Below are 12,758 nucleotides of genomic sequence, written 5' to 3' on the forward strand. Positions count from 1 at the left end.
TTAACGACCGTTCTGTATCGCTCCTCGGAGCAAACGAGCGTCCCTCGGGAAATCGCTCGCTGGGACCGTCTGCACCCCCCATTACAGGCAGGGTTGGCAGAACAAACCCCTGAGGGCACCGAGAGAGAGCGGGCGCCGGATTCAGCGGCGAACACCTCTGTCTCACGGTGGGGACCACCCTCAGTAGCCTGACACCAGTGGCGTCAGGACTTCTTCGACGAAGCCTTCCTGGCGACAATAACCGTCCTCAGATCGGTTCTATCCCGGGAAGACCTCGCCTGAGAACGCTGCGTCTCAGCCCAGTTTTGCTGGGGAGGAGCCCGAGACGCGACGCTCTCTCGACGGGCGGGGCTGCTCTCGCCCAGCAGCCCCCGAAGGATGAGTACGGAGGGGGAGACATTTCTGGAGCGCCGCTGCCTGTTTTTTTCGGTCGACAGCGGCGCATCCAGGAGAAACGCTTTATCTTTCTCCTTCATATTAGCCAGATTTAGCCACAGATGCCTCTCCGTGGCCACCAGGGCTGCCATAGAGCGGCCGACTGATCTGGCCGTCTCCTTGGTGGCACGGAGAGAAATATCTGCCGCCTGACGCAGTATCTCATTAATCACGTCAGTGCCGACGACCTCCCCCTCACTCATATCTCCTAGACCCAGCAATATTAGCATACATAGAGGTCTGGTGTGTCAAAATTCTAGCTGACACTGGTTTGTTCCACGATCTACACACCTCGGTGTGTAGATCGGGGAAGAAGGGCAAACACCGGCATGGAGGTAGTGAGTGTGATATTAAAAATCTCTCATCCATTTTACTCTCTCGACTCTTGTTTCTCAACTGGCCATTCAATGCTTAATTTTTCCACAGCCCGAGTCAAAAACCTCCATTTTTTTTTTTTTCCTTTTATTTTATTTTTTTTTTTTTACTACATTCGCGGGAGACTGGGATGGCAAACGAGCTTCCCTCGCTCTCCACTGAGTCCATAGACTCTGCATCCACACTTTCAACATCCAGCTCCTCAGAACTGGATAATTGAAGTGATGGCGCCTCAGCCCGGGCAGGAAAAACCGCAACGCGGACCCCCGCAGCGAGAACTGAGGCACTGGATCTACCAGGTAAGGGCAGAGAAAGTGCGGGGCCCGTCTCAATCCCCGCTGATAGATCCATCTGCGATCCCCACGACGCAAGCCTTCGCTGTGCCTCGGCAGCAGCGGGACCCGAGCCGCGGGGAGCGCGCACCGAACCACTCTCCTCGAAGAGTGCCCGGCGGGAGCGAAGTGTCTTCATGGGCAGACACTCGCAGTGCTCACAGCCGGCCCCCTCGAGAGCCGACTGAGCATGCTGCACTCCCAAACAAACAACACACAGATCGTGTGTATCCCCACCCGTGATGAAGCGAGGGCAGGGATGAACACACTTTCTGAAATTCTGCTGTTGTTTGCTCGCCATATCAATATATATAAATATACAATATTAGACAGACAGACAAAATTCATACATAGAGCGCTTGTGAAGACTCAGAAGCTGTTGCGCTTGTGTTTCGGGGATGCTTTATAGTTTCCTGGTCGATACGTCACCCCGCCTATGACGTTCCGTCTCGCCATTGGACAGATTTCATACGTGCTTCATGACTCGTCACGCAGAGGCGTTCCCACGGCGTTTACACGCAGCTCGAAGTTCCCTGAATGGGAACTGCTAGTCTAGCTATTCTGAAAGCAGAAAAGACAGATGCCTGTCTTGCCTTGCAAGTGAAGAAATTGATTTAAAAAAAGAAAACAACATCAACAAAAGCAAGACACTGTTCCATTAAACTCTTTGTGATATGTATTTTCAGCCCGTTCTCATCCTTTAACGTCATATAGAATGCTATATGCAAAAACGGCGCTATACTACGCACTAGGCTTGGGCGGTATTACGGTAATATCGTATACCGCGGGATCTAAAAATAGCAACGGTATCAGTTTCAATATCGTCATACCGTCAGAAAAAAAACCCAATGCACTTAAATAGGAGACAAGGAATCCTTGTCTCCTATATAAGTGCAATGTTTTAAATACAATTTATTTAATGGCTAAAATGCTTGTTCTCATGACGTGACAGTGTGGTGACGAGAGAGTGGGGGAGAGAGGGCAAAGATTGCAAGTTGCACACCGAGTGACTTGGTCTGGAAGAAGAACACGACTTCTGCAGTTTGGCAGGGATGGGCATTTCAAGCAAAAATAATATTTAAAGATTGCCTGGTATAATTCGATTATTATTTGAAAATTGTGCCCCACCACCACATGCATGCACACATGCATGTAGTCTACAGCGGGCCGGACCGTGTAACGCTTAAATATAAGCTAGGTTTGAAAAAAAAAAAACGTATTCCTTTCATATTTTTTAATAATATGATGTTGATTTTATGAAAAGGGAACTTCATGAGATGAATAAGATAAGATCATAAAATGCGCAATATCGGAAAACATTTGGAATGGGTCAGTCAGACATGATTATGACCACTTATTACGTTTTGTTTTGTAGAAATCCTTTCTTTAAAACGAATTTCGTTTTGAATAAATTGCATCTTCATTTTAATTTTTTTTTCATCAACGAATTGCCTGGATTAATTAATAAAAAGCAAATATAGTGATCAGGACACGTGCCGGCGCGTGACTGGAGCGTGACTCATACATGAACTGAACCTCGCATATTAGATACAAAATCTGAGAAGTGTATATATATAGTAAGCTTGAAATGTCTACTTTTAAACAAAACAAACAAGCTAAAAGAAATTAGCTGCTCTCTGCTTATGTTTAGGCTAATTCATATGAAGTGTGCATTACTCTTTATTCGCGTTTACTACCGCGAAGATGCTTGCATCGTCAATGCAATCTTTATCTTTGCAGCAGCTGACATAGAAAACACGTTGGGTCAGTCAGACATGATTATGAACACTTATTACGTTTTGTTTTGTACAAAGCCTTTCTTTAAAACGAATTTCGTTTTGAATAAATTGCATCTTCATTTATTATTTTTTTTTCATCAACGAATTGCCTGGATTAATAAATAAAAAGCAAAGATAGTAATCAGGACACGCGCCGACGCGTGACTGGAGCGCGATTCATACATGAACTGAAACTCGGCATATAAGATACATGTCTTAATGATCTGAGAAGTGTATATATATAGTAAGCTTGAAATGTCTATACTTTTAAACAAAACAATTACAAGCTAAAAGAAATGGACTGCTCTCTGCTATAGGCTTATTCATATGAAGTGTGCATTAGGCTACTCTTTATTCGTGTTCACAACCGTGAAGATGCCAGTTTGCATCGTCAATGCAATCTTTATCTTTGCAGCAACTGACATAGAAAACACTAGTTTATTAATAAATAATTTTAGCTCGCGGCGCGTGATCTTCAGAAATGCGCTCCCCTCTCTAGAGGAAATATCACCACTCTGCTCACATTCTCTGGTGTGAGTAATGTGCATCTCCTGTTTTCTAATAGTTGATAGAAAGCTTTTAGATGTATTATTGGAACCGACACTCTCTGGTTGAACGTGTCATCATGTGTGATGCCGTCTGAGCCTTATCTCGCAATTTTTAATTAGTCATGCGGTAATACCGTATACCGCGGTAAAATAGGGAGGAGGTTTGACGGTATGAAAATTTGGATACCGCCCATGCCTACTACGCACATGGCACCCTATATCGTTAATATAACACGTGAACCCAAGACGTTATAAATCCTTTAGCGTGAATATGACACGCACACCCTACCCCACACCTAAACTTAGCCCTCACAGCGTGTGTTATATTAACGATAACGGGTGCCATGTGCGTAGTATAGCGCCGTTTTTGCATATAGCGTTGTATATTACGTTAAAGGATGAGAATGCGTTGGTATTTTGCTTTTAATATTAGTGACCTTGTGTGAAATGTGTTTTGTTTTTTAGAACGCAAAATTCCACCAACTTTCACTAAGAAGCCCTCAGAAAACATTGAGGATGCTGAGGGCAAATTGGTGAAGCTTGAGGGTCGAGTATCTGGTTCACAACCTCTGTCTGTAAGCTGGTACAAAGATAACAGTGAACTCAACACTTCTGACAACTATGACATTTCCTTCAAGGACAACACTGCTTTGATATGTCTCAAGAAGGCCAGTGTCAAAGACAGCGGAGTTTATACATGCAGAGCTTCGAATGAAGCTGGCACTGCCTCCTTCCAGGTGGTGGTTAACATCACAGGTAGTCAATATGGTTTACTGCATGATTTCTTGTTTCTCACTTATTTCTGTATTCCCCTTTCCTCTTTGCATGTTAATTCTTTTTGTGATTTTGTGTGCTAATGTGATGCTGCTTTCTATTGTACTGCATAAACATGTACCCCCTACTTTTCACTGAAAAAGAACAGATGAAAATGCTGAAATTCTTCACTTTTTTAATACCTAGGGCAAAAAAGGCCACCGAGTTTTGACATTCCTCTAAAACCAGTAACAGTTAGTGCGGGCGAAAGGCTAAACCTTAGCTGCCATGTCTGCGGGTCTCCCCCAATGAAGATTCAGTGGATGAAAGACAGAAGGGAGGTCACATCCTCTGCTAACACCAGGATGGTGTTTGTGGATGGCACAGCCACCCTGGAGATAAACCAGACATACAAATCTGATGCAGGAGATTATCTGTGCAAGGCAACCAACAATGCTGGTAGTGAATTCTCCAAGGCCAAAGTCATATTCAAAGGTAATTAGAATTATCTAACTTTTCTCTGTAATAATAAATAATGTGCATTTCAATGCAGCGAAGGTAAATATGTAGTATTATTATTAACCTTAAATATTCTTGCTTTGAACTCTTCACATGTGATTAGTTTCTTTGCTTCATTTTCTACTTCTGGGTCTAATATTCTCAACCTTTCTAATAGTACCAAGTAGATAAAAGCCTATATCTAATTATCTTATTTCATCATGATGCATTTTGGTATCTTCATCTTAATAATACCCACATCTTGTTTTGTTCCACTTAAATGCTTTGGATCCACCTGATCTTGCTGTTTCTTAAATAGTTTTACCTTTTTTTCCCCATAGTGCACAACTAAGCTGCAGTGATCTTGATAATGTTTTCAAAAGATTTGCTTTCACATGCATATGTATTCTTCAGTAACCAAGTATCTTTTTATACATGCATATTGTCTAAATAGCAAAATGACATATCTTGCCAAATAAAAAGTCCTTACAAGTTGTGAGTTTAATGGCTCACAAGTTTTGTGAACGTTTAATGGATATTTACTGAACTTGTTAAAATAGTGGAATATGCCAAGTATCCTTATGTAGATTTCAGTCAATTTTTATTATTTGCTTAATGTGTTGTTCCATTGCCGGTATTACTCAGATAAAACAGCACTTGCAACAGCACCGGCAGCCCCCACAGCACCTCAGACAGTTAAAAAACTGGATAACTTGTTCTTCATTGAGGAGCCCAAGGGCGTTCATGTTATTGAGAGTAAGTTTATGCTTTTTGTTGAACAGTGTAGATATGTCATTTTTTTTAGATTAGAATTAAATGTACACAATATGGAAATCACATTAAATGGAAATGTCCATTAAATGGAAATCACATCATATTCTGGATTACAGAGGGTACGGCTACCTTCATTGCTAAAGTTGGTGGTGATCCCATTCCCAATGTGAAGTGGATGAAGGGCAAATGGAGGCAGATGACTCATGGTGGGCGTGTCAACATTCATCAAAAAGGCCAAGAGTCTAAACTGGAGATTAAAGAGGTGACCAAATCTGACTCTGGTCAGTACAGATGTGTTGCCTCAAACAAACATGGAGAAATTGAGTGCAGCACAGACTTGAATGTTGATGAGAAAAAAGATTCTGGGCCAGAGATGGTCAAACTGAAGAAGTGAGTCTGAAATTGGGATTTTCTTTGTCAGCAAAGCTCAAAATCACAATTCCGTAATGATTATAAACTTGCACTCTGTTTTGTTACGTTCAGGACTCCATCAAAGCAGAAAAGTCCAAAGGAAGATAAAGACATTGACATTGTTGAGTTGCTAAGAAATGTAGATCCAAAAGAGTATGAGAAATATGCTCGTATGTATGGAATCACAGACTTCCGAGGTCTTCTTCAAGCTATTGAGTTTCTGAAGAAGGAGAAGTGTGAAGAAAGTGGAAGACCGGTAGATACATCTACATTGTTTTGTCTTAACAGAGTTACAAATCTATTGTTTTCTTACATCTTGTTGAGATTGAAATCTGCAACAAATAGCTTTAATAGGTGCCCTTGTTTTTTGAATCAGGAAAGTGAACATGGAAGAGAAAGTGATGAGGATTTGGCTAAGCTTGTGGCTGATTTGCAGAGGAGAATGGAACAAAGTGAAGTATGTTCCTTCTTTGGGAAGTTTAAGTAACACCGCTTCAATTTTCAGCTTATGCTTTATCAGATGCATGTTGATGACCTAAATGTATGAATATTTTGTTTTTGCAGCCTGTCACCCTGCTTAACGACATCACAGATCAGTCAACACAAGTTAACAAAGAGGCTGTGTTTGAGTGTGAAATCAAAATCAACTATCCCGAAATTACACTGTCTTGGTATAAAGATGCACAAAAGCTAGAAACTAATGATAAATACGACATTAAACTCATGGGTGACCGCCAAATATTGAAGATCAAGAACTGTCAGACCAGCGACCAGGGAAATTACCGGGTCGTTTGTGGGCCACATATATCCAGTGCCAGACTGACAGTGTTGGGTAAGTCCATTTTAAAGACATTGTACTTTGCATTAAAACAACATTGATGAACATTTTACAAAATGAGGCCCCTTTTCCTCAATATTCTACAAAGAGTAAAGGTCATGTGCAGGAACCATCCCCTGGTAAGAGGGTAGAATTGCTTTGTATAAGAAATTTAATTATCAGAATTGTATAAAAGGGCCATCTATATTGTCTATTTATGTAAGAAAATTACTAACCTCTTCTCGTTCAGCTACTTACTAGCAATTGCAAAGCATTCTTCATTTCTCCCCCCCCCCCCTTGTGCTTTAAAATTACTCGGCTACAGTGGTGTTGATTATGTACCAACAAAGTGTTGGACAAAAAAAAAAAAAGTGAGGGCCTTTGAAAGCACATTTACATTTCTTCTGATTTCTTTGCTCTTTTTTTGAATACAGTGAAATGACAAATGAAATGCATTTTGAGACAATTAACCATTCAAATCCTTTTATGTAATTTTTAGCTGATCAAATTCAGTTCACCAAGCGCATTCAAAATATTGTGGTGAATGAGCATCAGTCTGCCACTTTTGAGTGCGAGTTGTCTTTTGACAACGCGGTCGTCACCTGGTTTAAAGATGCATGGGAGCTTAAAGAGAGCCTGAAATATACCTTCAGATGTGAGGGACGAAGGCACTTTATGATCATCCGCAATGTAACCTCTGACGATGAAGGTGTGTACATTAATCCTCCTAGTGGCTTGCTATAAATGTAGAATTAAATAGATTTAAACAAAATTAACTTCACTGAAAATCTTTTAGGCGTGTACTCTGTGATTGCTCGCCTGGAGCCCATTGGTGAAACTAAAAGTACAGCTGAGCTTTATTTGTCAGGAAAAGGTAAAATCCACAGCAACATCACATTATGGCTTGTTTACTAGAGATTAGTCAACAGCAAATTACATTTCATCTTCTTTTGCAGAATTTGAAATAAGAACACGTTCTTTTGGTAAGTGGTTTGTTATGCACTAAATTGTTTCTGAGGATTAATCGTCTCTTACTTACTCTTCAAAAACACCAACTAATTTTTTTTACTAAATCTGCAAAACGTATGAGCAAAGAAATAAAAATATAAAATGTATCTCAACCTATCCAGATTTTCCTGATACATCGATATATGTACCAGATGTGTCATCTCTGATTAGTTTTAAAGGTAAGGTATAAATAAATAAACAAATATATAAATAGAAGGTCATGAAGTTTCACTTCATCTAACAATGATGCAATTGTTACCTTTTGTTTTAAAAGATGAATCCTCAGAATTTCATAATGAAGAACAATTTGAAATAACAGGTACTACTTCAAATTAGAAATAATCACTAATCTTTCTTAAACCTTAATATGTGAACTTGATGAGTACTTTCACTAAAGTACACTAAGCTTCCATCATCTCATCTCCCGAAAAGGATTGATAAACTAACATTACCATATTACCATCAGCACCTCACCATGTAATCCCACATTAATCTCACACTCACATCTAAAGTGGGTGTTTAATAAAATATAACTAATGTAATAAAATCTGATCCTAGAATTGTTCTTTTTCTTTCTTTCTTTCTTTCTTTCTTTCTTTCTTTCTTTCTTTCTTTCTTTCTTTCTTTCTTTCTTTCTTTCTTTCTTTCTTTCTTTCTTTCTTTCTTTCTTTCATTCTTTCTTTCTTTCTTTCTTTCTTTCTTTCTTTCTTTCTTTGAATTTGCTTTTGCTTTTTTTTCCAAAAAATTGCTGTTACACAACTGTTTTTGTATATAACAAAAAATCTTGTTGTATGGTAGAGTGTCAGAAATGGAAATTTCAAGAGGAGTGTGTAACTCGTGAATTCTCTTCACTGCAAGGTATACTGATTAGAAGTCTTAGAGTCTTTTACTTAGAGCATAACATTATGCTCGTCTTGTTTGTATGTGACGAGTTTCTTCACTCATTTTCATTTTAATGATTCTTCATTTCATCTTTTAAATCCCTCTTTTTTTACATATATTTTGTCAAAGCTTTAATGTGGTATTCCTTTGCTTTTTAACATAACTGACTGTTAAACATCATCACTCCCATCCCTCAATAACCAGGTATTCCATCATTTTCACTTCAGCATCATTAACATTTTTAATCCACAGGTATTGTGCTGTAAACTTTGTGTATGTGTGTTTGAAACTGAATTTGTGTGTCTATGTTCATGCCTAAGTTCTTGTTTCATGTTTTCATTAGACTTGAAGAAACCTGTTGAGGAGTCCGTAACAAAACGCCTAGTCGAGAGGACAGAGGAGGCGCCTAAGAAAGGTATTGGATAAGGGCAAAATGCTTGCACCAGACTTTGCTTATGGCTGTCCCAGATTATCTCTTAACATTTATGTACAGTATGCCAAGCCAACTGCTTTATTTTTTTCCTTCCAGTTAAACACTTACAACATGTCTGTGCTGAAACAAAGACATTTTTTGTGCGGGAGTTCTGTTTGTGTATTATGTCATTCTGCATTTTTTTATGTACTTTTTATGATTGTCCTTGATCGTATGTCCATAAATGTTTTCTTCTAATGCGTGTGCAATCATGCTAAAAGCATGGACACTTTGACTACTTAAACTCTGCTTAAGCTTTACAGCTGTATTTTAACAAAGCTTTTATGTACCTAAAATATGTGAGTTGTCTATTTTAACTCTTTTTTTTTTTTTTTTTTTTTTTTAAACTTAAATGTTATGCTATTTGTATGTCCAGCTGTACTTTGAATTGTGAAGCACTTTGGTCAACATTCGTGTTGTTTTAAGGTGCTATAGAAATAAACTTGACTTTGACTTTGACTAAAGTTATGAAGCAACCAGAAGAGAAACCTGGAACAACGTTTGTACAGCCTTCAGTTCCTGAGAAAGGTATTATTATGTCCATGCTTGACTTTTTACATTGTTCATGTGTTTCTTCCTCTGTGTGTTCATTGTTTTCCACCAAAATATCTAAACCAAATCTGTTTTGTGAGTTTGGTATGTTACCATATCAAATTTGTGTAAAATTCCTGTGATGCCATGATATTTTAAAGAATCTGAAGACAAGAAGCCTGTTGAGGAAAAAGTCCTATCTGTCAAGGTGACAGGGCAAAAAGAACAACCCACACCCAAAGGTATTATCAGCTATGTGTTTTCAGTGTGTATACTGTTAAATACGTTCTGTATTGATTGTATGTCTAAATGTTTTCTTTATCCATTTCAAATTTATGTATATTATGTGTAAATGTTGATATTTGTGTAACTGTAATTTGCAGTTTCTTCTTGTCATTTTCTTAATATCTTGGCATTCTATAATTCTTCACATATTGTTTATCTGTGATGTACCCAGAAATGTCTAAAACCTCTGCTGTGTAATTCCTGTCTTTGTGTTTGTGTTGTCAGTTTCATTTAAGAATTAATAGTAATATCAGTGTTAATTATATATATTCTAAAACCTACACCATCAGAGCCTAAACCTCAGGTGCCAGCAGAACCAAAAGTTCCAGTGGCTGAACCAAAGCCTGAACTTAAGTCTGAGCCAAAAGTTCCAGTGGCTGAACCAAAGCCTGATCCTAAGTCTGAGCCAAAAGCTCTACCTAAACTTGAGCCCAAGCCGGAGGTAAAAGCTACACCAAAACCTGAGGCTGAACCTAAGCCTGCAGCTGCAAAGAAGGTTGAGGCACCTTCTGTCAAAGGTATTGTGTGTGATTTGTTGTCTGTTCTGCAATTTTTTCTTTGTGTTTGATTTGTGAGCATGTCTGTATGTGTCAAGTAAGATATGTACACATATTTTCATAAATTTGTTGTATGTGCAGTCCTCAACTCTTGTTCAACTTAAGAACATAAAGTCTCATCTGCTTTGTTTTTTTGGTTTTACTGTATGCTACTTTGTTTTTTTAAAAGCACCCGAAGCACCAAAGAAGCTAGAAGCTGCACCTCAACCATCCTTAGTTATTAAAAAAGATGAGGCTTTACCTCTAAAGTCAGATACTACTCAAATAAAAGGTAACTTAAATCTCAATACTTAAAAAGCACAATTATTGAGTATAATTCTTGCAAACCGCAAACCACGGTTTAACTGTCTGTTTGTTGTCTGTTTAAAGCTTTGTCACCAAAAATGGTGCTCTTGGAATGCATGTGTAACTCTTCTTTTGATCTACTAATTGATTCTTTTTTATTATATGAGCTTCTGCTTTCTACTTTGAATGCATATCTTTTCATGATATACTGTATAACACATGTGTTCTTTTAAAGCTCTTGTGGAGATGAAGGAAATTGAAGTACCAAAAGTAAAGCTAGATAGAAAACCAGAGCCTGCACTTGTTGCTGCTGAGCCACCAAAGAAAGAAGCCTCTACACTACTACAAGAAGAATCTATCAAAGATCATTTGCCTGTCCTCTCCGAGCCATCAAGTGTAGACCCAGCTAGACAGTTTAAACCTACACAAAGCCAGCATCCTGAGCCAGTTAGAAAACAAGAAGTCACATCAGCTCCACCAGAGGTTATAGTTGAACCAAGAAAGCCACCTTCCCGAGAAGTTTCCCAAGCAGAATCAGTCAGAAACGTTGAACCTTCACCTAAACCTTCAGAGTTACTGCAAGCAGATCAAGCAAAAAAGCAAGTGCCACCGAAGAGTGAACCAACCCCTAAAATCAGTGAGCCAGCACTTGCCCACAAAAAGGAGGGTCATCCAGAGAAAGGTATTAATAAATCTTCATATTAAGCTCTTTAATGTGCCCTGCAATAATGGGGTAGAAGTACAAACTCTCTTAAAAGTTACTGATCTTATTTACTCTTCTTAATGTGCTGTTCTTTGTCTTGTAAAAATGTTATATCTACAAAGCGGTTGAAGTAAAGGCTGCTGAACTACCATCTGAGAAAAAGCCTTTGACTAAATCTAAAATGGAGACTGAGATGCCCCTAGCCAAAGGTATGCTTGATTGGTCATGGGAGATACAAATTGAATTTGTATCTCTGCATTACTAGATCTTTTTGTGGTACAAAAAAAAAAAAAAACAGATGCCCTACTATTTACTGGGTAACCATTATTAACATTTTAATCATAATTAGATGGAAAACATTTTTTAATATTATTAATATATATTAATCTGCTATGAGGTAAATAAGTTTAAAGAACCTTCAATAACCCAAGTCACAGAAAAGTGTTGCATTTTGACTGTACTGCCAAAATAAACAATATCCCTAAACTTATAACAAATTATCCTTTCTAGATTAAAGTAGGGAAATGTGTTAACATACCCTTTGATGTTTCATGTTGGTATGCATGTTTTGTTGAAAACTCTTCTACCACCGTTGCATGGTGCAATCTTGAAAATCTTTCGTCTTTAAAGTCTTTGCAGCGTCTGAAGAGAGAATTGACCAAAATCCCTACACAGTGCAAGCAACTCAGAAGATTTACATGGAAGAAATGTTTTTGAAAGAGGAAATTGCGGAAGAGAGTAAAAGCATGCCTCATCAACCTGAGGAAATTTTGTCTCTTCAAGAACATATTATAAAGATGGATATGAGTCATCACAGTAGAGAATTAGCTCCTGAAGATTTGAAAATAGTTGAAACAGAGGTTTCCCTGATACAAATAAAAGAGATACCCGAGACAACCTCATCAAAGCAAGAAATGCATATTGAGAACATTGAAATTCCTTCAGAAGCTGTGGTGAATTTCAGCATTGAGTCGTCACTGAGAAGTCAAAATATAACACCAGATGAAAAGAAAAAAACGGCAGATATGCCTCTACAAAAGAGAGAAGACACCCCCAGAATAGAGATGGCCATTCAGAGAAAAATAGAAGCTCACAAAAAAGAGAATATTCACTTACAACAGTCTGTTCATGAAAACAACAGATCACAGGAGGAACCCCCTCAGATATCACCAGAGATAACACCATTAGTAAAACCAAAAGAAAATGGAACAAAAATGAAGGAAGTGCGTAAAGTACTTGAAAGAGGTAAACCTTATAATCTTCAGCAAATGCTTCAACTGGTAAATTGCAATCTTTACTTGAATTATCTGCCGA

The 12,758-nt window shown here is 38.5% G+C and overlaps 1 protein-coding gene across 1 annotated transcript in view; it reads left to right on the forward strand.

Annotated features, from left to right (window-relative positions):
• The window catches only part of ttn.1 (titin, tandem duplicate 1), a 156,072-nt gene that overhangs the window by 43,093 nt on the left and 100,221 nt on the right, over positions 1-12,758 (forward strand). Inside the window, exons 45-64 of the mRNA XM_089133043.1 lie at positions 3,934-4,224; positions 4,429-4,716; positions 5,365-5,475; positions 5,610-5,883; positions 5,977-6,160; positions 6,281-6,361; positions 6,469-6,736; positions 7,221-7,430; positions 7,518-7,595; positions 7,678-7,704; positions 7,852-7,908; positions 8,004-8,048; positions 8,955-9,026; positions 9,549-9,611; positions 9,776-9,856; positions 10,166-10,417; positions 10,626-10,727; positions 10,977-11,423; positions 11,567-11,653; positions 12,075-12,689. Coding sequence (XP_088989169.1) covers positions 3,934-4,224; positions 4,429-4,716; positions 5,365-5,475; positions 5,610-5,883; positions 5,977-6,160; positions 6,281-6,361; positions 6,469-6,736; positions 7,221-7,430; positions 7,518-7,595; positions 7,678-7,704; positions 7,852-7,908; positions 8,004-8,048; positions 8,955-9,026; positions 9,549-9,611; positions 9,776-9,856; positions 10,166-10,417; positions 10,626-10,727; positions 10,977-11,423; positions 11,567-11,653; positions 12,075-12,689 — 3,633 coding nt within the window. The remainder of the gene's footprint in view (positions 1-3,933; positions 4,225-4,428; positions 4,717-5,364; positions 5,476-5,609; positions 5,884-5,976; positions 6,161-6,280; positions 6,362-6,468; positions 6,737-7,220; positions 7,431-7,517; positions 7,596-7,677; positions 7,705-7,851; positions 7,909-8,003; positions 8,049-8,954; positions 9,027-9,548; positions 9,612-9,775; positions 9,857-10,165; positions 10,418-10,625; positions 10,728-10,976; positions 11,424-11,566; positions 11,654-12,074; positions 12,690-12,758) is intronic.

The sequence above is a fragment of the Pimephales promelas genome, chromosome 7 (genome assembly GCF_988280905.1).
Source record: "Pimephales promelas chromosome 7, fPimPro1.hap1.1, whole genome shotgun sequence".
Taxonomy (NCBI): Eukaryota; Metazoa; Chordata; class Actinopteri; order Cypriniformes; family Leuciscidae; genus Pimephales; species Pimephales promelas.